The sequence below is a fragment of the Rhinolophus hipposideros genome (genome assembly GCF_964194185.1).
Source record: "Rhinolophus hipposideros genome assembly, chromosome: X".
NCBI lineage: Eukaryota > Metazoa > Chordata > Mammalia > Chiroptera > Rhinolophidae > Rhinolophus > Rhinolophus hipposideros.
The window spans coordinates 110282419-110309696 of NC_138046.1; the positions used below are offsets into that span (position 1 = coordinate 110282419).

The 27278-nt window shown below is 36.6% G+C and overlaps 1 protein-coding gene across 8 annotated transcripts in view; it reads right to left on the minus strand.

Moving 5' to 3' along the window:
- The window catches only part of EIF2S3 (eukaryotic translation initiation factor 2 subunit gamma), a 43818-nt gene extending 21023 nt beyond the window's left edge, over window positions 1-22795 (minus strand). For 3 of the 8 annotated variants that reach the window (XM_081043795.1, XM_081043794.1, XM_081043796.1), the window contains exons 1-12: window positions 22419-22516; window positions 21818-21881; window positions 20534-20661; window positions 20325-20446; window positions 18562-18656; window positions 17060-17218; window positions 15914-16048; window positions 14599-14693; window positions 13476-13620; window positions 12013-12182; window positions 11469-11641; window positions 4686-4801 (exon numbers count right to left, since the gene is read on the minus strand). In XM_081043795.1, the coding sequence (XP_080899921.1) occupies window positions 4686-4801; window positions 11469-11641; window positions 12013-12182; window positions 13476-13620; window positions 14599-14693; window positions 15914-16048; window positions 17060-17218; window positions 18562-18656; window positions 20325-20446; window positions 20534-20661; window positions 21818-21881; window positions 22419-22487 (1471 nt within the window). In that variant the 5' untranslated portion in view covers window positions 22488-22516. Of the gene's footprint in view, window positions 1-4685; window positions 4802-8152; window positions 8583-11468; window positions 11642-12012; window positions 12183-13475; window positions 13621-14598; window positions 14694-15913; window positions 16049-17059; window positions 17219-18561; window positions 18657-20324; window positions 20447-20533; window positions 20662-21817; window positions 21882-22418 lie in introns of those variants that run through there. The other 5 variants (XM_081043800.1, XM_081043797.1, XM_081043799.1 and 2 more) reach the window with 4 other exon arrangements.
- Window positions 22796-27278: the final 4483 nt, after the last annotated feature.

Consider the following 27278-nt stretch of genomic DNA (forward strand, 5'->3'; position numbering starts at 1 on the left):
CAATAAAAAAAAGTTTTTTTAAAATAAATAAATTAATTAAATTAAAAACAAATAAACAAATAAAAAGTATTGATGAGGATGTTAAGAAAATGGAACCCTCATACATTCCTGGTGGGAATGTAAAATAGTGTAGCCACTTTGGAAAAGAGTTTGGCTGTTCCTCAAAAAGCTAAAACATTGAATTACCATATGACCCAGTAATATACCCAAAAGAATTGAAAACAGGTGTTCAAACAAAAACTTGTACATGAATGTTTATAGCACCACTATTCACAACAGCCAAAAGATGGAAACAACCCAAATGTTCATCAACAGATGAATGGATAAACAAAATATGGCATATTATTCAGTCATAAAAGGAATGAAGTACTGACACATGCTATGACATGGATGAACCTTGAGAACATCACGCTAAGTGAAAGAAGCCAGACACAAAAGGCCACACACTGCGTAATTCCATTTATATGAAATATGCAGAGTTGGCAAATCCATAGAAACAAAAAGCAGATTAGTGGTTGCCAGGGACTTGGGGGAATGGGAATGAGGAGTGATTGCTTAATGAGTATGAGGTTTCCTTTTAGGGTGATGAAAATGTTCTGGAAGTAGATAGTGGTGATGGTTGCACAACACCATGAATGTACATAGTGACAATTAATTGTACATCTTTCAAAGGGTGAAAATGGTAAAATTAAGTTATGTGTATTTTATCACAATAAAATATATTTTTTTAAAGAATCATATACCACGACCAAGTGAGGTTTATTCCCTGGATGCAAATCTAGTTTAATATTCAAAAATCCCATCAACAGGCTAAAGAAGAAAAATCACACAATCATATTAATTGATTCAGAAAAGGCATATGACAAAATTCAACACTCATTCCTGATAAAAATTCTCAGAAAACTAGTGATAGAAGGTAACTTCAACTTGATAAAAAAATTTATGAAAAAATTACAGCTAACATTAGTTATACTTAATTTGTGAAAGACTGACTGCTTTCCCTCTGAGAACTGGAACAAGGCAAGGATATCTGCTCTCATCACCTTATTCGTCAACTGGAAGTCCTAGCCAGTGCAACAAGGCAAATACTACTACTACTACTAAATAATAATAATAATAATAATAATAATAATAATAAAGGTTATCTTGATTGAAAAAGAAATGACTGTTCCTATTTGCAGATGACATGAATGTCTATGTAAAAAAATCTATGAAAGAACTAGAACTAATAAGTAAGTTCAGGAAGGTCACAGGATACAAGATAAACAGAAAATCAACTGTATTTCTATATATTAACAATGAACACACGGGCACAAAAATTTTAAATATAATACCATTTAAAATTGGTCAAAAATAAAATATTTAGGGACAAATCTAAAAAGAAACATATAGGATTTGAATGCTGAAAACTATAAAACACTGATGAAAGAAATACAAGAAGATCTAAACAAATGGAGAGACACTGTGTTCATGAATTGGAAGACAACATAAAAAAGATGTCAAATTTCTATACTGGCTTAATGCAAATTCTATCAAATTATCAGCAGTATTTTTATAGAGACAGATCAGCTTGTCCTAAAATTTACATAGAAAGAAAAAGGAACTAGAATAGCTAAATCAATTTTGAAAAAAAGAGGAAAGTGGAAGAAGTCAGTCTACTTAATTTCATGATTTATTGTACAGCTACAGTAATCCAGATTGTGTGATATTCGCAGAGGTACAGACAGATCAAGGAACAGAATAGAGAGAGAATTCAGAAACAGACCCACACAAATATGCCCAACTGATTTTTAACAAAGGTGCAAAAAGTAATTCAATGGAGGAAGGAAAGCCTTTTCATCAAATGGTGCTGTATCAATTGAACATCCATAAGGCAAAAAAAATGAACCTCAACCTAAACCTCATCATCTTATACAAAAATTAACCCAAAATGGATCACGAACTTAAATGTAAAACATGAAGCTATAAAACTTTTAGAAAGAAAACCTTCAAAAACCTAGGGCCAGGCAAAGTGTTCTTGGACTTAGCACCAAAAGCACCATAAAAGGAAAAATGGATAAGTTGAACTTCATCAAAATGTAAAATTTTGCTCTGTGAAAGACCTTATTTAGAGGATGGAAAGTCAAGCTACAGACTGGGAGAAAATATTTGCAAACCATGTATCTGACAAAGGATTAGTATCTCAAAACTTAACTAGAAAAGCAAATAATCCAATGACAAATTGAGGAAAAGACATGAACAGACATTTCACCAAAGAGGATATACAGATGGCAAAAAGCCCATGAATATCATTAGCTATTAGAGATGCAAATTAAAACTACAATGAGATATCACTAGACCCCTATCACAATGGCTGAAATAAAGAAACAGTGACCGGGCCGGCCCGGTGGCTCAGGCAGGTAGAGCTCCATGCTCCTAACTCCGAAGGCTGCTGGTTTGATTCCCACATGGGCCAGTGGACTCTCAACCACAAGGTTGCCAGTTCAATTCCTCGAGTCCCGCAAGGGATGGTGGGCTGCGCCCCCTGCAACTAGCAACGGCAACTGGACCTGGAGCTGAGCTGCGCCCTCCACAACTAACACTGAAAGGACAAAAACTTGAAACTGAATGGTACCCTCCACGACTAAGATTGAAGGGACAACAACTTGACTTGGAAAAAAAAGTCCTGGAAGTACACACTGTTCCCCAATAAAGTCCTGTTCCTCCTCCCCAAAAAAATCTTTAAAAAAAAGAATGACCAGTTTAACTATTTGCAATAACATGGATGGATCTAGAGAGTATTGTTAAGTGAAGTAAGTCTGATAAAGACAAATACCATATGATCTCACTTATATGTGGAATCTGAAAAACAAAATAAATGAACAAACAAAACAGACAGACTCAGAGATACAGAGAACAAACTAATGGTTGCCAGATGGGAGGGTGGTTGATGGATGGGTGAGTAAGGTGAAGGGATTAAGAAGTACAAATTGGTAGTTACAAAGTAGTCATGGGGGTGTACAGCACAGGAGATAATAACTATGCATGGTGTCGGGGGGGGGGTACTAGACTTATTGGGGGATCACTTCTTAAGATATAAATGTTTAACCAATATGCTGTACACCTGAAACTAATATAATATTGAATGTCAACTGTAATGAAAAATAAAAAAAAAAGAATGTACCAGTTTATACTTCTCACCAATATATCCTCACCAACACTGACTGCTATAAATCATTTTAATTTTTGCCAATTTTAATGAGTGAAAATGAATCACATTGTTAGTTTTCACTTTCCTTATTACTAGATAGGCTGAGCACTTTACAAATGTGTATTGGGTGTTTGTATTTCTTCTACAAATACACTATATACACTTGTGAGACAGATTTTCCCTGTTGCCCAGAAGCTGAAGTCAGACATTGTTCAATAATGGTGTCTTATCCTCCAGAATACAGAATGATTACTCTGATGTCAAATGTTTGTAAACATTCCCTTAAGTTCAATCATTAAGAGGAGTATTTGTGTAAATTCTTCCTGAATGGTGATATAATCCAAGTATAAAAGTACAATGGCCCAGCACAAAACCAATTTCCTTGATCCAGTAAGACTCTACCTATTGTAGAGTCTGAGACAAAGAAAACTCCACGGGGATGAGATGCCTGCCGCACCTGCTCCTGGCTGTAGGACTTCACGGCCACTAACTTCTGTCTTTGCCCAAATCAAATCACTGGCATTTGGTGTGCTCTTCCTGCCAGTCTTTAGCCACCTAAAGTGACGCAATATATACTTTGTCCCACTTCTATTTCTTTTCTCGTACTGATTTGTACTAGGAATATTATATTAATTTTTCATGTCACGCAAGTTTTATGTATTTTTTTCACAATCTATCATCTTTTAAATCTGTAATATCTTTGGATGTGTTGAACTTTTATGTGTTAGATGTGCCAACTTTTCCTTCATGGCTTTTGGGTTTGTTTTGCCTTCCTCATCTGAATTATTAAAATAATCCCCTATATATTTTTAGCTCATAATTTTGTCTCAATGAAATGAAATCTTAAGATTTTAAATAAGAGATCTTTTATCCCCAAATGGCTAGCCATTTGGACTAAAAATAGTCATTTTCTTCACTGATGTGAAATACTACAGATAGTATGTATTATTAAAATTTTATATCTGGTTATAGTTTCTTCCAATTATTGATCTATTTCTGCATTAATACCATACTTCTTATATTGCAGCTTTATATGTTCTAAAACGTAGCATGTCAACTCTCCCATCATAATTCTTTTTTAAAAGTTTACTCTTGTGAATTTTCTTTTCCAAATCTTTAATATCAACTGGACAAGTTCTTTAAAGTCTTATTGAAATTTTTATTCAGACTGCACTGACTATAGAAAAAAATGGCAGTCACATGTGTAATATTGAGTATTCCAAGAATATTGCTTAGTTTCTCATTATTCACCTTTTTTCTTTCAGCAAATGTTAGTTTTATTTATATCTACCTTGCATAGTCTTGTTCAATTTATACCTGGATACTTTACACACATTTCATTTTATGATTTGTGTATTTGTGTTGTAAACTGATTAGTAAATCAGTTAACTAGTAATTTTGCATGTTTATCTTGAACTCTTGTCACTTCACTGAACTCTCCTAGCAGTTCAAGTTTTCTAGTTTCTGGGTTATTTTTCAGTAGACAATCTTATACCTTGTAAATAATGTTCTGTTGCTTCCATTCCCTGTATTTCTCTCTCACGTGCTAAGCCCCAGACAACCACGTTGTAGAAGTGAAGTGGAAGCTGACATTCTTGACTCATTGCAGACCTTAATGAGAATACAGAAACCAAACAATATGAATTCTGGTGTAATGCAATTGATAACTGTTTCGCACCCTCTGAATTTCATCCTTTTTATTTCATTAACCTCACAACCACCCATTTTATCCAACTGAAACTTTTTACCCCACCTATGGCATTGTGGACATTACTGTGCTCTGATGTTTCATTAAAAACGATTCTGATAGTTTTCTAAGTACACTACTAATAGTTTCCTTCTCTACATGACCTGTTTTTAAAATTTTGAATTGCATCAAATACATCTTCAAGGTATGCTTTTTTCTCTCAATCTATAAAACATCCATGTGTACACAAGAATGTATTATTCCTTTAATGTATTACTGGACTTAATTTACTTTTAGTATGGATTTTATAACTGTGAGAATTGTCTCTAGTGGGTTTTGTTTTTGGTAGTCTTCTCTCCAGGTTTGGGCAATATATGCTTTTGAACAATTAGTATGTCTCTTTTTCCATCCCTTTACATTTCCTAATTTTCTGGAACAATTTAGGTAACGGAATCACCTATTTCTTGAAATTTAGAAGAATGTGTATTGTGAGTTTGTGAAAACAGAGTAATTTTTTAACCTCAGTTTTTAACTATCAGTATTTTAAGGGTATCTGCTTAGTTTTTGGTAATTTTAATTTAATATATTTCCAGAAAAGCATCCATTTCACTAGAAGCTTCACCATATTGTTTTTTTCTGGAAATGGGATTTCAGAAGTTTTATGAGTACAGCTATTTGCACTTATTAGAAAAGTTTTTTCCTCTGCAAAAACCAAACACACAAATCATCTTTGGAGTTTACATAGTGAGAGAGTGAACTTTCTAGGTCAGCCTGGATATCATTTGGATGATGTCACAGCTAAACTGTCTTTATGTTCCCCATTTCTGTGAGACTAACTTAATTTGCTATCATAGAGTTGTACACAGCATTGCCTTACAAAAAGGATAACTCTGGCTATGATGACAACAGACTGCAGTGGTTCAAGTATGGAAGCAGGGAGTTACAGGGTTATTGCCACTGGTGGCTTTGACTAGGATGGTAGGAGTGGAGGTTGTAAGGACTATTCTAAAATAGGCCCGATTCTAAAAATATCTTGACAGGAGAGCCAATAGGATTTACACATGCACTGTACTTTCATCAGCAACATCACATTCTAGGCAGATTCTGAACCAGATACATCTCTGACAATCACTGCACTGACTTTAAATTCTATAAAAATAAGGCCCATTGTTTTATTTGTGTATTCCCATTTACACTAAGCAATGCTCTGCAAATTTGTTGAAATTCATGTGGATGTTTGAAGTAGACAAGAGACTTGTGGTTTCAGTTTTGACATGAGATTAATTGCAATAAATTAATCAACTATTACAAAACTCTGGGTCTTACGTTATTCCAGAATTTCTGCTAGAAGGTGCTTATAAAACACATGGGGACATGTTAAATATAAAATGTCTGGATTAGAACCTAGCTTTATTTAAATGTGTTCCGCATGCTGTAACACAACCTTTCAAAGTCAATCAAGTATGTAACATTAATGTTTCCTCAAAATTCACAAACTTACTTACAACTCATAGCTACAGCTTCTAAATTTCTACAAGGCAGCAGCTTTAATCCCCAAAAGAGCACACTATTATGACTATGGCATCAAGTTCCACATTAAATGCAAATTTAAGAAAAGCAAACTAGAGAGTGTTAGCTGACTACCAAAGCTCAGTAAGATTCTGTTATCTGATATACCTACTTTTCAACTCTAAACTTGTTTCTCAACCCTGGGGAGTTTTTAAAAATATCAAGGGCTGGGCTCCACCCCAAGCCAATTAAATCATAATCTCTGTGGGGCATCTACTATCTTTTTTTAAAGCTTCTCCAGCAATTCTAATGTCAGTGAGTTGAAAACTACTGCTCCCACAGAATCTTATGAAATAAGTAAAAATAAAAAAGCATAGGAAAAGTGCAGGAACATGGAGAATAAGTAAAATATCAAAGGGCTCATTCTAATATCTTTTACCTTTTTAAAGGTTCAAAGATTACTAATATTAGAATCTACATATCCTTGTCAATTAAGCAGTTTAGGAAAAAAAACCATAAAGCCTGGACAGGTCTGTTACTTATCTAGGATCATCTGGTGTAACAATATTTTCCAACAGGGGAAAGCTGTTGGATTTCATGTGTAAACCAACGCAGAAACAACTGCAGGGCATCACAGGGAGAGGGTGAGAACTTCTGGCTCTAGTTTCCCGTGTTCCAGAACAGGAAAAGAGGGGCAGAAAAAGGTATGTTAATGGGAACAAGCACTCATGCTCTAAAACAGGGGTGTCCAAACTTTTTTCAATGTTTTTTACCAAGGGCCATATGCGGTAAAATACACAAACAGCAGGGCCACTCACTCGAGGTGAAGTACGTATTGCCTCACCTGGTTTATTTAAACTAAATATATTTTTGGAATTTGCTGCTGGCCAATTAAAAATGGATTGCGGGCCGCAGTTGGCCCACGGGCCGCAGTTTGGACACTCCTGCTCTAAAGGGTAATTTTATTTGAACCTATTCATTTCTTTTCACTCAAAATTGCAAAGATAAAGCAACATAAGATAGGCAAAAGGAAGCTGGTCTTCAAGTATTTGTTTTCTGCCCGATCACTGCACTGCACACCTGAAGCTGAACAATAATAAATGTCATCTATAATTATATATATTTACAAGAAGCGGAGTACAGCATTAGGAATAGAGACAGTGTTGTTCTTTTGTTTTTGGTTTATATACCACATATCAGTGAAATCATATGGTTCTCTGCTTTTTTCTGTCTTATTTCACTTAGCATTATACTCTCAAAATCCAGTAAGAAACAAAAACTCATAGACACAGACAATAGTTCAGTGGTTACCAAAGGGTAAAAGGAGGGTGGGGGGTGGAATATGAGGGTAAGGGGGATCAAATATATGGTAATGGAAGGAGAACTGATTCTGGGTGGTGAACACACAATGGGATTTATAGATGATGTAATACAGAATTGTACACCTGAAATCTATGTAATTTTACTAACAAATGTCACCCCAATAAATTAAAAAAAAGAAAACTAGGAAATAAATCACTACTCTGCCCTGCAAAATTTAAAAAAAAAAGGAATAGAGATAGTGGAAATGTCATGGTTGTATGTGATGTCAGAGGGGTAGTGGATGGGGGAGGAGGGTTGTCACTATGTGAGGGACATAAATGGTAAATGTCTAACTTACATTGTTTGTGCACCTGAAACTAATAAAAAATGTTTTAAAAAAAGAATTTGTTTTCAAGTTTTTACTGGTATAACAATCCTTTCAAGCCTAGAGCTACTGAAAGATGAAGCATGAAAATAAGAAAAACTTTATTTCAAATAGGTTTGGTAGTATGTGTGCTATAGCAAAGGCTGGCTGTAGCGAAGAGTTTCATTTCAAACCTACATTGATATATAAATTAGACATTACTTGGGAATGGTTAACTTCTGGTAAAATGTAGACTCCATCCAACATTATGCCAATTTTTAATTTTATTGTAGACTCTATTTTAGTACCAGAGGTTAAATTTTCATCACCAAAAAATGAGAATAACAGCTACTACTAAGGTAATGAGCTGTGAAATTCATTCTCCAGTATTGCTTTGAAAATACACCCCTAGGTGGTTAAGAGAAAAATCTGACTTTATCCAAATGCATTATTTAACTGGAATTCTTCAGTCATCATCTACTGTTGGCTTGATTGTCACGCCTCTTCTTATTTGACCCCAACCAATTAAACTGCAAAATGAAAACAAAAGAAACTATGAATTTTATGTCTATTTTATTATCACACAATCATTTGACATAACTGGTTTTACTTACCTATCTGCTGTATCTGAATTTGTTTCCAAAACCTGCTCCTGCATAAAGCAAGCTCACACTATCTTCTTAGATTCTCAGGCCCAGAGAGATGGGCTCCAGCCAAAGTGAATGACAGGAAAGCAAAACAATGTTGCTACTATAAATATGCTCATCTTCACTCTGTTAAAATATACCTACCCCTTCAGAACTGCCAAATAGCCTTCCTATCCACCTAAGGAACCATGCGATACAAAACCACCTCAGTCTGATTTGTTTAAAAAATCTCATTCTCTATCCTTTTCTCCTTGACAAAGTGCTTCTTTTTAAACCATTTCTAGCACCTAAACACATCACAATGGCTTTAGTATGACCTCAGCTGGTAAAGGAAACTAAGTACGAAAGGAGTAGTCTACAGGCAGTTTACTCTCAACAGCAGAGGCACCTCGGCTCATACTTCCAATGTCTGCTCTAATCAGTGAACACCAGGCTGGAATGCTATCCCAACTGTAGCTTCTACAACAAAACCTACCTAAACATGGATTAAAACCACAATTGTAAAGAATGTAAGGATCTTTCAGATGCTCTCATTTCTTTTAACAATTTTAACATACTTGCTAATTTTTAAGCAAAGTCCTCTCTTATTAGTGGAAAGACAAAATAAACAAACCCTGTTTTAAAATCTGTTCTAATCTAGGAAATGTACCATGCTAACTAAGTGAGAATAATATATTCCATGTTGAGTTTTTGAAAGTGTATTACTTAAGCCTATTTTAAAATACACTGCAAATCAGTATGTCTATAAATGGCAAATAGCATAATTATACAAAAGAGTAAAATCAAGTGGACATAAATCACCATGAAGCAGGATTACTTACTTAAAAGACAACAAAAAATTTAACTCTGTCTAAAGTAGAGAATAATAATTCAGATCTTCTGAACAATTTAAGTGATAACAGACCATCATGGGGCAGAGTATCAGAGAAGTTTTAATAAGGGAGGTTAGGTAGTGAAAAAAACCAAAGAGCCAAGGGCGATTTGAATAATTATAGGGACAATCAGGACACGGAATCATTAGAGGGTTTATGTGAGACAAAGCAAGAGGAAACGTAAAATGCATTGAAGCAGGCTTCCAGAAAGGTCCTAAATATCAGAAAGTAGTCAGAAACTACTAGAAATTATTGAGCAGGGCATGATCAAAATGGTTGACTCAGCTCTTAAGTATCAAAGAGGCAAACTAGGAACCTTCTGCAATACCTTTTAAGTGTGAAGTGATGGTAGTACGGGCTATGAAGTCATCACACCAAATAGAAAAGGGTAAATTCAGTAACTAACCAGGGAAAGAGCAAAGAGTCAGGAGCCAAAGACTGTTCGTTTCCTAGCTCTAGCCACTAAAAGGGCCCAGAGGTAACAACACCTTAAATGATGAGCACACCTAGCACCCAGATCTTCATTTCTAAATAACATTTCCCACTAAAAGGAACCAGGGTTCCTCGGAGAAATGGCCAATTCTAAACTGGAGCAAGGGACGTACAAGATGACTCTGGAACATCTTGTGCCAGAAAGTAAGGAACTCTTCAAAAGAACTGATGGGGATATGTCAGAAGGACACACAGGAGCCAGCTTGAAGGGTGTCTACTGGACAAATCCTGGACAATTTGGGCATCAAAATAATAAAAACAGTAAAGAATCATAACCTATTGAATAAAATATGACTCCATGAGTCCATATAATAACTAGATAAGTAAATAATGGGGAAGAAAGAATGTCCACTGATAAATAAGGAGTGGTGGAGTCGGGGGCAGGGTGATCACCATTTTACAATCACTAGAGTCAAGCTCAATTTAGACTAGAATCATCCACGGATGCTAAATTCAGCGGGGTGGGATTTATTGAGGAGCAAGCTATCTGCACTGTCTCAGAGTCTCCCCACAGAATGCTTATTAGTTGCAAAGGTTAAAAGGAGTAACTATAGAGTGGGGAAACTGGACAACACCTTGAATGCATGATCAAAATTAACCTCAAGGAGGAGGAGCAGTCAGGCATCATGTGCCTCTGGCTGTGATTCCCTGAGGAGACATCCCCACCTATGTAAATATTCCAGCCAAGAATACAAAACCTGAATCTAATCTTGGGAAACATTAGGTAAACCCAAATTGAGGAACAATCTATAAAGAAACTAGCTTATATTCTTCAAAGCTGTCAATCTCAAGACAAAGAAAGGCTGAGAAAGTTCCAGATTAGAGATCAAAGAGACATGAAAACTAAATTCAAAACATGACCCTAGACTGGAGGGATATAGAGGACATTATGGGATGAGGGATAAAACTAGACTACAGACTGTAGATTTCAGTATTTTTAACCATGTTAAACTTCTTTAAGTGGTTATGTAAGAGAACATCCTTGTTTTAAGGAAATATACACTGAGGTATTAAAAGATCAAGGGGCATGATATATATAACCTACACTTCAAACGGTTCAAAAAAAGTTTATTACATATAAAAAAGTATATATACACACACAAATAAATTGTGTGGTGTATCTGGGAAAAGGGAATACAGGAGGTCTGTGTGTAATTCTTGTAATTTTCCTGTTAAGTTTGAAATTATTTCCAAATAAAAAGTTTAATAAAGCCAAAAATAAGGGAAATACTGAACCAAATTCATTGGTTTTTGCAGAGGTGTGTCTATCACAAATCAGGGCTAGAAACAGATTTCAAAGTCATCCAAGGAAAAGTGTGTGTGTGTGTGTGTGTACACCACCAAGAACTTAAGGAAACTGACTGTGTCTTCTTTATCAGACAGTGACAAAGGCTAATAAACTTACCGCCAGTGTTTTTCAACTCTTCGGCTAAGGGCAATTTTTTCTCCTACTTCTGTGCACACAGGATTAGTCAAAACGATTTTGCCCAAATCGGCCTTGACTGCACTAACTCTTCCTCCTGTTGACAGGGATCCTATGTTCACCATGAGCACTTCATTCTTAGACAACTTTTGCACCTAGGGAAATAAATTGGGGATAAAGAAACCTCCAAATTAAGAAAATACTTTCCACAAAATGGCTGCTTATCTTCCTACATCCTCGCCAGCAGATGTCAGCAATTTTCCATCTCTGCCAACCTGATCTTACTGAGACATTTTTAAAAAATCATATAAATAATAGGAATATCATGTCATTGTCACGTGATATTTTTCCGTTTCGTTTCACTTTAAACTGATTGCCACATAGAAGTTCTCAATTTTCAGAAAGTCAAATGTATTCACCTTTTCTTTTTTCTTAATCCCATGCTCACTATAAAAGAATGAACCTCAAAATTAGTCTTAACATCACTGTCACTGTTTCTGAAACCGGAGTTACAGAAAGCACTTACCTTTGCTGCTTTCTTGTCTCCTTCAGTGCGTACACCTAGCAGCCGTCTAAGCAGGAAATAGGAGATTTCCAATTCTGTGAAGATCTCAGGTAAAGCTCCAACTGCACCGAGTACCTGCCCCACCATTCTGTCAGCTCGGCACAAAGTGGGGTCAATTTTTGTTCCAACTCCTAATGTAAAATAAGACATACACATAGAGAGAGAGAGAGTCCAACTTTTTCCCCCCATAAAGCTGTTTACCCCAAAATTTAGTCAAACAAGGATAGCATATACCTATACTTTTTTTTACCTATACATTTTAATACATACTTGTATTTTCAGAGTCATGTAACAGCTACATTGGTGTGACAAGATACCTGTTTTATCTGAAGAAAAAGAACCGTAAACTCATGGGTTAGTTGGGCATTTGCGAACAGAAAGACTCTCTTGATTTAAATTCTAAACAAAGGGCAAACAGAGATAATATCTTAATTCAAAAATAAGTCTGAATATCCTTAATGAAGGTTGAAGAGATACAAAATTCATGAGTAGTTTGCAGAATATTTGCCTGCCATTTCTCCCATGGAAGACTGGTCAAAAAGATAGCTTAAAGATTCCATATATGATTCCTGGGATCCACTTCAAAATATTTTAGCAGTGTGTCTTTTGAGTAGGACAGGGAAGAAGATATAAAGATGAAGACTGGGAAAGTATCGATAATTGTTGAAGCTGGGTGGTGGCTACACAAGAGTTATTACACCATTCTCTCTACTTCTACGTGTGAAAAATTCCATAGGCTAAATTGTAAAAAACTTGTTTATATATATAAAAAAAATCACACACAGTAAATTCCTAATTATAGGAAAAATTAGAAAAATGAACTACATAGCCAAACACCAGAGAATGGAAAGACAAAATCCTTCACCAAACATTTTCTTCTTTAATACAAAACACAACACCTCTAATTCTAAATCTTGACTTCTTATGGATATCTGGTAATACACTAAATTGTAAGGGACCAGAAAATCCATAAATTATCTCAGTAATTACTACACAGTTACCTTTTTTTATTTCCACCTCAGTAAATATGATCTGACATGATTCAACTGACATTTGTGGGCAACTTTCCATTTGTAAAACATGCATAAAAATCAACTCTCTACCCCTCAAATCTGTGTAGAACAACATAAAGTATAGCAAAGTATTTTAAACACTAGGTCATAAAATTTTTTTGTTATTGCTAAAAAGGAGCTACTTTATATACTAAAGCGTATTTTTCTTTATGTTTAAAAATAATTTTTACAAACACATGAAACCATCTTATGACCAAAAATCAACAGCTTAACCACACGTATATTGCCCTACCCCATTCAATTATTAAAATATCCAATTAAAAATCTCTATCTTTTTGGGTAATCCATTTCCCATGAAAAGTACTGTAATATACACAAATGAAAAGACAGGGATAAAAGGGAAATCCTTACCAATAAGACCTCCTGGAGCAGCATACTGAAGATCATTATGTTCAGCAAACAGTGATACAATTTTGGAAAAGATTGGTTTACACATGAGTTTTCCTTCACTATCTTTGGAAACAATACCAGGTCTGACTTCTATCTCCTGGCCCACCTGTTAAAATATAAATTAGTAATTAGAATTACTATGGCACAACACGATTCCATTTACATATAACAAATACTAACAGGAAGACCACAAAACTGAAAAGGCAATCCTTTCTCTAGCTCAAAGATCACTATTTAAATAAAAAGAGAGATGTGAAAGAAAGCTTCAACACCAGAACCATGCAACTGTTTCTAACCACCTACCATACAAGTCTATCCCCAAATAAAATGTGCTCCAGACTCATGAGGAGTCTATAAAGTCAGGTCAGACACATAAAAGTATACAAAGACATCCATACCAAGTACCAGACACTATGAAAACAAATTTATTTTTCAATTTGGAGTATCCATACTATTTTCCTTATTAAGACAATGGAAAAACAAAACAAAAACACAACCACCACTAGATTTTGGGTGGTGTGCACACAATGAGAATACAGACTTTGCATTATAAAGTTGTACATCTGAAACTTACATGTTATTAACCAATGCTAACCCCATTTAGGGTTTTCGGGTGGGAATTCTCGCCTGTTCTCAGGAATTTTTTTCGTTTTCCTGTTCCCGAATCCTGAGATATAAACTGTTTTCTGTTCTCTATGATGAATCGTTTCCACAAAGCGACAGCCGATACTACCAACCACCTGGGTTCAAGGAGCCGATTTTCCCGATTTCCTGACCAACTTTTCTTAGGATTCGAGAATGGAAAAAGCAAAAAAATTCCCAAGAATTGGCGGGAATTCCCGCCCGGAAACTCTAGCGACAAACAGGAAAAATGTCTAAAAGATACATTGTGAGTAGTGCATTTATTTCCCATTGTGGGTATTACTGGGTTCAAGGAGCCGATTTTCCTGATTTCCGACCAACTTTTCTCGGGATTCAGGAATGGGAAAGAGATAAAAATTCACGAGAACAGGCGGGAATTTCCCCTTGGAAACTCTAATCCCAATTAAAACAAGAAAACCACAACAACCAAAACCCAGTTTACCTTTAACACTCCTTTCAGAATACTACCACCAGCTACACCCCCCTTAAGGTCATCAACTTCACAGCCAGGTTTGTTGACATCAAAGGACCTAATAACTAAAAGAAAGCAAAACCAATTAAAGGCCATTCTGTTCACTTTTACTTTTGAAGAGTTATTTTCTAAGTTAACTTTCCTAAAACAGTAGACACAAGATTTACACCATAGGGGTGATTTTTGTGCCAAAAATCTAAATTACTTACGATAGAAAAGTGGAAATGAAATAGTAGATACAAGATTTATACCACACGGGTGACTTTGTGACAAAAATCTAATTTACTTATGATAGAAAAGTGGAAATAACTTAAAACTTCATTGATAGGAGGCATATTATGGTACATCAATACTACGGAGTACTATGCAGCTACTAAAAAAGAAATGTTAGAGCCATATGTAATGATCTGGAAGGATAACCCTCATATACTGTTAAGGAAAAAAATGTTACCAAAATAACATGCATAGTATGATCCCACTTCCACAAGAAAAACTAAAACAAAAAACATGTATATGTTTACACATGATATGAAAAAAGAGAGGCATGGGGATAATACATAACAATTGCGAACTTTGGGTACTTCAGGGCTAAGGGGCTAAATGTGGGAGGTACCTCTTTATATACCTCTGTATTATGTGACTTCTGAAATAAAAATTTAGTTTTAAAACTACAGGACAACTCTAGGACTATATGACCTGCACTTAGGTTCTGAGAGCAGTGACCCTTAACAAGGGGTACCCATCACAATCACCCAAGAGAACACTTCCCACAACACACAGGGGGACCCCGGGTGAGGGCCCAGAGGGGCTCACATTTCTGTTCTGAAAAGGCGCCTACATCTCTGTGTAGGAACCACAATCTCAGATGATCAAATTATACCAATATTGGTACTCTGAACTTAAAGAGAAAGGGATATGAAAATCATCATTAATGGTACAAGGAAATCATTGGTATGGAAGTTCTAATATCCTGTTCCTGACTAAACCATTATCATTCCATAGAGAATACTGTATTAACTCCATCTTGATCACATAACGTACCATATACTAAGCACAAAAAGGTTAAAAGTTCCTTCTGTATTCAGGACTCTGTCCCTTATCAAGTAATGCAATTTAGCATTGCCAATACAATCTCAGAATTCATTGATTTCAAAAAAATTTTTATGGAGCTTATAATTTATTCACACCTCTGCAGAAATAGGAAATAGTAATAAACCCCTCTAAGGGGGAATCACCAACGTGGAAAAGATCTAATTAAGACTTCAAGAAAAATCCTATCACTTACCAATAAGTCGGGGTTCTGAAGTAAAGTCTCTTGGGGGTACTGGAATTTTCTTTACTATGTACTCACAGACAACCTCAATATTATATTTCAGCTGAGCAGAAATTGGAATAATAGGAGCTCCTTCTGCTACTGTACCTATACGACAAAATTCAGAAAAATCAAAATTCTTCCGTTTTACAAAACTTGCTCTACACATTACATGAAATAGTTAAGATTACTGAAACAGATGCCTAAACATCCCCACACAAATGTCAGCAACAGGTAGAAAGTGATAATTTTGTTTAGAAAGGTGGCAGTATTCTATGTTTGCTTTTACTCCTGAAAACGAATACTATTCCCTTTAAGGAAAAAATGTTAAAATATGTTAATAGATATATTTAATACACTAAAATGATGAAACTGTTTAAAGGAATAAAACACTAATACTCCTGGGAAAGCGCACTTTACTAGTTGAAAGATTTCTAACAACATGTAATTAACCTGCCAATAAATGTCAAGATAAAATTACAGACTCTGCTAATCAAAGACTGCTGTGCATATTATTTTTGCTTCGTATTAATTACATGTCAAACAGACTGGTCAAAGAAGTAAAACAAATAATCAGATTTTAATCAATATAACTTATTCTTTTTCGTTATGATAGAATTGGGTTCATGAGAAGTCAGCCTAACGAGAAAAACAAGGCTGAGAGAGAATTAAATGTCAACAATAAGATGCATCACATTTTCCCTGAAAGGAAAAACACTATGCTGTTAGAGGAAAGGACTATAAAAGTTAAATAAATGATTGTCAGTTCCAATTCTCAAAGTAGCTACTCAGTGAGAATAGTATAAGACTTAAGTTTTTTAAATTCTTTTGCTCATTTTACTATTACTGAGGTGTGTTTTTTTTTAAATCTGAGTTTCCAGAATATAACTTCATTTCTTTCAGTCAGCAAAAAATATACTTTAGTCTACACAATTCAGAAACACAGATTTCACTAGTTCTATCAGGTAGCTAACAAGAGGTACGTAGGTAGACAAAAATAAGGCCTAAGATCTGTACATTTACTCTGTTTTAATCTATACAGTTATTCTAACATCTGGTATCTGGATTAAATGCCTCTCAAAGTGATTCATATCTGTATTAGATATTATGGCTTCTTACCTTGTACAAATGCAAGGATCTGTTCATACTGTTCTTTAGCTTGGCTTTCTTTTACCAAATCAATTTTATTTTGTAGAATCAAAATATGCTTCAGTTTCATGATTTCTATAGCAGCCAGGTGTTCAGAAGTCTGAGGCTGAGGGCAAGACTCATTACCAGCTAGATGATGAAGATGGAAAAACATGCATGAGAATTAGCTAGAAATATCTGCCAAAGGAGGCAAATCCGTCATAGACAGAAAGCAGATTAAGGTTGCCAAGCGCTTGGAAAGGGGGAGTAAAGTGACTGTTTTAATAGAGTGACAGGATTTCCTTTTGGGGTAATAAAGATGGTCTGGAACTAGAGAGTGGTGATGCTTGTCCAACACTGTCAATGTACTTAATGTCACGGAATGGTACACTTTAAATGGGTCAAGTGGCAAAATTTGTTATGTGTATTTTACTACCAAAAAAAATTAGCTGGCAATTAATAAAAGAAATGTTTGAATGCCCTAGCCCTATTCAAGGCAAAAGTCCTGGATAGCACTGCCAAGTGTCCACCTTTTGCCCCTGCTTTCCCTCTGTGTGTGCATTCCCTGAGGCCTCCAGACCATTTGGCTCCCATTGCGGATCCTAAGCAAGAAGCTTGGAATCAACAAGTGTGGCATCTTGGGGTCTGCCCTCAGCTTTTGCTCAGGCATAAGGCTCTATCCAGTATTAGAGATGTGCAAGGCCATCAAGCTCCTGAGAGGCAGCTCAGCAAGAGGGGAAGACACTTAATACAGTCTATGAATTTCAACTACTATCTGAGCCTACTCCCTAACAAAGGGAAGGAAGAACACTAAACGTGAAGATAACCAACAGTGTATTATAAAGAAATAGGAACATTTTGTCGGGTACTCCCCAAGCAGTGATGTTCAGGTATCCTATACTTGGCATACTTAAAAAATTATATCCCATAGCAATGAGATCTCTTGACAGCTCACATAAGGAAAGTAGCACAACGCTAGCTTTGAAAACCCCAATTCAGGTGTAGATTTCAGCACTGATTATGAATGAGATTTGCATCTAAATAAAAACATTGTATTAGGTTGGTGCAAAAATTGCAGTTTTTGCAATTTTTAACCTTTTAAACCGCAATTACTTTTGCACCAACTTAATATATGTATTGCAGTGGACAGGTCGGAGACCAAAAACAACAACAAAAAAACCCCGTATTTTTACAAATAAATTTAAAATTAAATAAAATCACTTCATGTCATCTAAGCAGGAAAAAGGCTATATTTACTTTGTAAAATATATACTACAATAAGAATTCTCACAAGACATCTCTTCAAGGTCTATCTTGTTTAGTATTTTCTGATAGCTGGTAGGCAGGGATGTCATCCTGGATGACATGTTAGTTTCCATTCATGTCACCCTTAGGTAATGGATATGGCCCTTAAAGGCCTTAGTTCCCCTTTAAATATTCCATCTTGGATTTGTTGCACACTGATTTGTCCAAACCAATTCTAATGTATTTACCTATCAACAGAAGAGCTGCATCCATCACTGCTGCACCATTCAGCATAGTAGCCATCAAAATATCGTGGCCAGGACAGTCAACAAAGGAAACATGTCTAACAATGGAGAAATAAAAATCGGTCCTAAGATCAATCAATACTTTAAGATACAACTTACAGATTTCCTAAAATTAAATCACTTTAGATGTGGGATATGTTACATGAATATGGAATAAAAATATGAAAATAATTCTTATTGCTGTAAAATCAAGTTGTTACAGGAGTTGGTGTTTCTAGACCTTGGAAATAAGATTTCCTACTGGCTGAGAGTCCAAACACTGCATAGTATTATACAGCAAATGAAACTAGCTTTGCATAGAAATAAATGAAGAGCCAGACACTCCCAGATTCAATGAAAGTGAATATGGTACAGAGTGTATATTGGGAACATCATCGATTTGAGAGCTCAAAGTGTTGACAAAATGGGCAATGCCATCTGAAAAAATAACTTGCCAAAAATTTCTCTAGCACCTTGAAAAGCTGGAATTGGCTATCTGAAATGTAGAAGGCAGCACTATTTTAACAAAACTATGCTACTCATTGATAATCATTATGTTTAAAAGTATGCTCACACTGTCATGATCTACAACGGGTCAGCAAACTATAACCCTTAGGCCAAATGTGGTCCACTGCCATACCCACTCATGCACATACTGTCTATGTCTGCTTTCAGCATACAAGAGCAGAGTAGCTAGAAGAGAGAATCCGTGGCCTGCAAAGCGAAAAATATTTACTATCTGGCCCTTTATAGAAAGTTTGCTGATCTCTGATCAGGGCCAAAATTAAGGTGAGGCAAGTGAAGCACTTGCTTTGGGTACAAAATGTGAGGCACCAAAACACTCAGTAATAAAGATAAGTAATATTTAGATTTAATATTTTAAAAAGCCAAAATTAATGCAAAAAAAAATTTCCAGGATAAACATCAACATTTTAAATGAAACAAGGATCAGTAACATTGTCATGCTGAGCCAAAAACAAGCCAGAAAAAAAAGTGATATTGAAGCAAAAGGAAAAAAAAAAAACCAGTAATTTCGAGCCTCTCTTTATTTAAAAAATGATATTCTGTTTATTACAATTTCTTTGCCTTAATTTCCAAAAATGTTGCCTAAAATACTACTTACCTTAACTACTGAGGGTTTTTTTAGCATCCATCCCCAACCCCTTAAATTTTGGGCCGAAGGCAGGGGGCTCATTCATCTCTCCCTAGTCCTAGCCCTGCTCCTGATTTAAAATTTCTAGAAGTATTCCCAACCCCTATACACATCACTAGGTGGATATCAATTCTCTCTGATAAAGAACCAAGATATGCAATTATATTTGGAAAATAGATGGATAACAAGCCCATTTACTTAAGAGAAGTAATTAAGAATGGCTTTGTTCCTCCCCTATCTAAGAAACAGAAAAAATACTGTTCAAAAGCAATTAGGAAGCCTGCCAAAAAGAATCCTTTAAACCCAATGAGCTGTGTTTCCCTCCATTCCATTATGCTTATGTGATACTTTTTCTTTGGAGAACTTGCATGTAAGTATCCTAACTTAGGTTTAAATACTAGACTCTTCAAATTACTGTCACTATTGACAATAAATACAAAATAATGGAAAAACAACAAAACCATTCAGCAATTAGACTCATTGTTTAATATTTCAGTTAAGCATTTCAAAAAGCACCAATCACAACACAATAAATATGAAGTATTAAAGTGTTTTTTAGCACAAAAGAGATCACCTGACTAATTTGAAGTTTCCTTTGGTCCCTGGAATGTCTGTAGGAAACTCATCAGGTGTACTACTTCCACAGGATCTGTAACATTCTGGCCGAGGACAACTTGGGTCATCAAGTTTATAAATCTAAAGGTTTCAAAAAAAAACGATTTGGATTTGTTATCTGCATATTCCAATTAAAGTTAGTTTCTAGGTCCACAGTACACAGCTCACCTTAGCATTAGCATATCCAAGCTTGATTGTAATATTTCTTTCTAGTTCGTTTTTGAACCTGACCGTGTGAACTCCAGAAATAGCTTTTACAACTGTGGATTTCCCATGAGCTACATGACCAATTGTACCTACAGACAAAGAACAAAAATTGAATTCACGTGCACTCCAATTACACCAAATATTTTTTCAAATAATGTTAGAGTAGAAAACCCAAAGCCATAACTCGCTATAAATATCAACGTAAAACCAACAGTGACTTCAATTTTTGCTCCTATTCTTTTCTACCAAAAACTTATTCTGATAGGGAACCGAAGAGTACTTTCCATGTAACTGACAACCTTGTTCAAAAACCATACTTAGTATACTAAAAGCTATTCATCCTATGGTTTTCATCACAGAAAAGACTGCCTTTATTTAAAATAAACACTAATAAAAAAATAAATAATATCTTGTATATTAAGAAATTTTCCAGCATAAAAGATATGATGAGCCCTGACCCAACCAAAAGGAATACATGAAAATAAGAAAATCCAGGTTTAATTACAGTAATGCTGTGAAGAGTAACATATTTTATAACTTTTTAATAGGTCTGATGGTAGGGCCTTACTTTTAACTAGGTTTCACTGTGCTGTTTATACAGATTCTCAAATACCGAAAATTTACACTCAGTCAACATAACTTCTCCTCTCAAGTTCTAGGTGTCAATTAAGAACAAAATACTCTACTTAATAATAGCTTATATATCAAATAAAACTTTCAAAAAGTCTGCCCTTGCAATAACCCTGTTTGGCAAATACAGCCGCATTTTTACCTCTTCCTTAAAGTGCTACATGACTACATATCACCTTATGCTATTAAACTTCTCATATGTCTGTATCTCTTCTTCTCACCTATTCTGTAAGCCAGGCATGGGCAACATGCCCTTCCCCAAAAAAATCTAACAGGTGCTTTGCTTACAAGGGCTCAACGTCTATTTCCTTTTTTTTTTAACCTTTATTTATTTAAATGTATTTTTCCAGGACCCATCAGCTCCAAGTCAAGTAGTTGTTTCAATCTAGTTGTGGAGGGTGCAGCTCACAGTGGCCCAGGTGGGGATTCAGCCGGGAACTGGCAACCTTGCTAAGAGCACCAGCTCTAACCAACTGAGCTAACCCGCCGCCCACTCAACGTGTACTTCTTGAATATTTGCAACCTCATATAATTCAGATAATCACACAAAGGTGATTAAAACTACTTGCCAGAGCTCAAGGAAGTCAGGTCTCCAAGAAGTTATTCTTATCTTACCTATATTAATTGTGGCTTGTCTGCTGATAACTTCGTGTGAAAGTGGCGTCAATTTGGTAACATCCTGCAATTAAACATTGTATTTTTATTTTAAATCGCTGTACATAAGGCAAATCACAACTTTTCTTTGACTTTACATTTGACCTACAGCTCGCCACCATGTGAACAGCTCTCTCCTACTTCTAAAGCGCTTTTCCTGTATAAGCAATCTTGTACTTTAATGACTGGGAAGCCCTAGAGTCCTTCATCATTACACAAGACCACACTTCCGATCTCTATGGGAGACGTGGAGGCCCGAGGCCACCCAACCTTGACAGCATTAGCACTGAGGAGAGTGTAGGCACTCCCTTCCCAGATCTTCAAAAGTGAAAATCTTAATGACATTCAACATTATTTCGAGGTCCCACGATCTCACACCCCTCTGCCCAGCTCGTGGAGTTGCCGAGGTGCAGACAGCGGCGGCGGCGCGGCTTAGGGCGCTCGGCTCCGGAGCTAACCATGCTCTCAACAACTCAGCATTGCCTCGTCTCAACTCCTCTCGGGAGGCCCTGTCATCCCCACTCCTGAGCTCGCTCCGCACCTTCTCAGAGCGAAACCTTACCAAGGTGGCGAGATCCTGGCGAGAAAGATGCGGTTGTCCCAGAGTCACACCAGCCTCACCCCCCGCCATCTTGCTTGGAGAGGAAGGAAGACGCCCCAGCGACTGCCTGACAGTACGCAGGCTCCCGGTGCGGGGGAGGGGGGTGGGGGGAGGGGCGAAGGCGGGAAGGCCGACTGGAGCCCAGGCCTGGGAAAGAAGGATGACCGGTGCAGCAGGGCCTCACTGTTTGCATTTATTTCCGCTTGGGTTTATACAGTACCTGCTAGCAGGCTGACTAGAAAACACGAGGCAAAGTTTCGGGATACATTTGTCGCAGACCTGTTGGTTACTTGTGCAGGCAACGCTGAGGGCAGCCCCAGAAAAAGACCCCCCCCCCCGCCTCCCACCCGCTTTCTAGGCGCGTGAAACTAACATCGCGCGCGCTGGCGCGGGAGAAGTCATTTCCGGTTCCCGCGGTGATGGCCGGAAGGGTTTCCCAGAACCTGGGAATTTTACCTAGGGTGTGAGGGACAGACAGTGGGAATGTCCTTTTTCACTGAGTTCCCTAACTTAATAAGGCGAGTTGGCTCGGGGTCCGGCCCACCTGTGACGGGGCTCGTGGCCGGGAGGGGGCCATGCGCTGAGCTGGCCACGTTCTCGGCGCCCCGCGTCACCTGGCGGCGGACGGCGGGGAGGGCGCCCTCGCGCGGAGGCTCGGCGGCCCAAGCGTGGCAAAAGCGAAGTCTAATTTGTTCTGGGCGAGGACAGGTTTCTAAAGCCCGGGAGGTGGTCCTTGGTAGCGCTAGACTGTACTCAGGGTGGAGTTAACAGAATTAAAGCTAGGTGTCGGTAAGAACGGCCAAAGAGGTTTTTTTAGACATTTATCATTTATATCCCTAACACAGTGACAACTCCCCTTCCCCCATCCACTGTCCCTCTGACATCGCACTATTACATTGTTTTGTGCATAAAAAAAGTTATTAAAAAAACAGGTTGTATTTTTTTTAAAAAGCTGATCCAAGAAAACCCACTTCTTTAATGGAAAGGTTACCAATAAATCGATATTTTAAAACTTAAAAGGTGTTGAAACTTAACTTTTTTCATGGCGTGTTAAAAAGAACTCGGAGTAAGTTTTGTTTCTCCCCATGCATTTCTATGCTTTACAAATTTTCTGTAATGAATAGGTATTCATTTCTAGTCAGAAAAAAATGTAAGGATTTAGGTTACCTGTGTTCATTGAATAATTAAGATTAAAATGAATGTTTTCTATCACGTTTTAAGTACAACAGTTTACCTAAAGTAGGATGTTTCGATAAATGCATTCACGGGTTCAGTGATGGTAGAAACTGTACAATATATCGTATTTGGGTGGAAGCATTTAGTTCTAAATTTAGGAACTTACAAGTTGATATAAATTTAGAATTTATCTTACATTGTAAATAGTCGTACCAGCCAATTCAGAATACCCATTGAGGTGATAAAAGTGTTGTGGAATTGGTGGTGATGGTTGCATAACTTTGTGACTATAATAAAAAACAGTGAATTGTACATTTAAAAGGGTGGATCTTCTGTTATGTGAATTACCTCAAAAATATAAAATTCATTGATAATAAATAGAATGTAATAATGCATCACTGTCAGAAACTTTTGGAAGTAGAAATGTCACAGGAAATAATATTAACTAAGAATAATAGTTAAACATTGGCACCGACTTAAGTATTAACTTTATTTAATCCGTACAACAATCTGATGAGGTATATACTATTACCATTTTACAGGTGAGAAAACTGAGTCCTAAAAAGGTTAGATAACATGCCCATGATTCCACAGCTAGTGATTAGTACAGCTGGAATTCATACGCAATTACAAGTATGCTTTTTTAAAAAATGGCTTTATTGAGGTAAAATTGCATACCATAAAATTCACCCATTTTAAATATACAATTAAATGATTTTTAGTAAATTTACAGAATTGTGCAACCTTCATAACAATCCAGATTTTGAACATTTCTATCACCCCCAAAGAGATCCTGCATGTCCATTTGCAGTCAATCCCCATTTCTATCTCTGGCCTCAGGCAACCATTAAATGGTCTTTCTGTGTCTATAGATTTGTCTTTTTCTGGATATTTTATATAAATGGGATCATACATATGTGGTCTTCTGGCTTCTGGCTTCCCTCACTTAGCATAATGGTTTTGGTTTTGAGGTTCATCCATTTTGTAGTATTTATCAGTAGTAGTTAATTCCTTTTTTATTGCTGAATATAATTCCATTTTATGGACACCACATTTTGTTGATTCATTCACCAGTTGATAGATATTTGGATTGTTTCCACTTTTTGGCTATTGTGAATTAATAGTGTTATAAACATCTATGTACACGTTTTATTATTTGTAAATAATGCTGCTATGAATATTTGTGTACAAGTTTTTATGGAAACATGTTTTCATTTCTCTTGGTAAATATCTAGTTGTTCAATTGCTGAGTCCTGTGGTAAATCTGTTTAATATTTTGAGGAACAGCGAAACTTTTCCAAAGTGGCTGTACCATTTTACATTACCACCAGCAATGTCTGAAGGCTGCAGTTTCTCCACGTCCTCACCAACTTGATATCACACTATCACACTAGTGATAATGATATCACACTATCACAATATCACAGCTTGATATTCTCTTCTATTATAGACATTCTAGTAGATGTGGTTTTAATTTGTATTTCTCTAATGACTAATGATGTTAAGCAGCTTTTCATGTACTTATTAGCCATTCATACCTCTTCTTTGGTAAAATATTCAAACCCATTTTAAATAGGGTTGTTTATCTTATTGAGTTGCAAGAGTTTTTAAATATTTTGGACAGTCTTTATCAGAAACATGATTTGCAAATGTTTTCTCCCAGTCTGTAGTTTGACTTTTCATTTTCTTAATGGTGTCTTTGAAAAGCAAAAGTTTCTAACTTTGATGAAGTCTAATTTCTTTCTTTTACGAATAATACTTTTGGTATATTTAAGAACACTTGCCTAACCCAAGGTCACAAAGATTTACTCCTATGTTTTCTTATTAAAGGTTTATAATTTTAGCTCTTAACATTTAGGTCTATGATCTATTTTGAGTTAATTTTTTGTGTATAGTGTGAGGTAAGGGTTTAACTCCATCTTTTTTGCATGTGCATATCCAATTGTCCCAGTACTATTTGTTGAGAAGAATCCTTATTCTATTGAATTGTCTTGGCATCTTTCTAATAAATTGACTATAAAAGGGTTTATTTCTGGACTCTGTTCCATTGATCTATATCTCTATCTTTATGCCAGTACCATACTATCTTGATTTCTGTAGTTTTATAGTACATTTTGAAATGGGAAAGTTAAGTTCTTTATATTCTTTTTCAAAATTATTTTGGCTCTTCTAGAGCCTTTGCATTTCCATATAAATTTTAGGATCAGTTTGTCAATTTCTGCATAAAAGCCTGCTTGGTTTTTGCTAGGGGTTGTTTTGAATCTGTAGATCAATTTGAGGAGAATCACGTCTTGACAATATTGAGATTTCCAATCCCAGAGGGCCATTCTGCCTCACCTGTGCTTAGCATTCCAATGCCCCGCCCCTAGGCAGTGCTGCTCTTCTCTCAGGTCTCTGGAAAGTGTGAAGCTAAGCTGTCCTTGCAGCCAGGCCTGGGCCCTTGCTGTTCACGTGTGCTTCCCCTGCTTCCATTTCAGCTACTCAGCCCCAAGCTGAGGCGGCCAGAACTGACTTACCTAAAGTCCCTCTCTGCCCTGTATCAGGACAAAGACATTTTGTCCTGAGAGCGATGCGATCACTGTTTTTTTAAGAACTTAGTTTTAGAACTAATAAATATCTTTAGAGTCTAGATTCAATCCCGTCTCTATCCTTAACCACAGTCCCCAAACCCTAAAGCTGTGCTTCTGGCAGTGGGAATTACTGGAGGCTTTTTCTTCACTTCCTTCATCATGCGAATACCATATAGTAGCTCTTCATTGCTCCCACTCACCTCAACTCTGGCTCTCACACTTAGGATGTGTGTGTTTGCGTGCACATCTACTGAAATGCAGTACTTATGAATGTGTGGCTTGTATCTTCAGGCTTCTAAAGTATAGTGTTGCTTTTCATTGGTTCATAAAGAACATAAAAATGATTAACTTTGGGGTGAATCTGTTCTTTTTAACATTTTTAATTACAAGGGGGCATTGTCTACATTGTGTTTCAAAGTAAATATGTTTCATTGAAATGGTGATATTAATTTCATCTTTGATTGATAGTGAATGTTTGACAGTGGAAAGAGAGTGGTGTGAGAGGCAACACAGGAGAAGCCCTGACTGCCACGGGCTATACTCGGCAGCCTTCCTGATTTTTGCTTCTTTTTCCTCTCCTCTTTTTGTGTCCTACACTGTATCTCTCCTAAATTATCAGTTCTCTAAATTATGATGCCTTGCTGCCACTCCCAGGCCTGGAACGCACTGCCCTATGGGTATCCTTTACTCTTACTTTTTCCTTTCCTTATTCCGTTTGGACGGAACTTAGAGATCGCTGCCTCTGAGAAGCCATGCTTGACCCTCCCAAGCCCAGATTACACCCCCCACTTTGTGCTAGCTCACATAGCACCCCATGTTGTCTAAACCTGTCACAATGTGTTGGGGACTCAGACCAAACCTGAATGTTTCTGAACCCTTGTTGTCTGGCCCCAGGCAGAAAGCAGTTATTCTAAGAACTGCCAGCAGGGCTTTAAGGATAGAAGTGGAATAGGAAGAAGCATTTGGTTCCAGGAAAAATCACATTGTTGAGTCCTCCTGACCATGTTACATTACCAATTCATTTTCCTTGAGATAGCGCCCCATGTTAATGAAATAACACAAATGTGAATACATT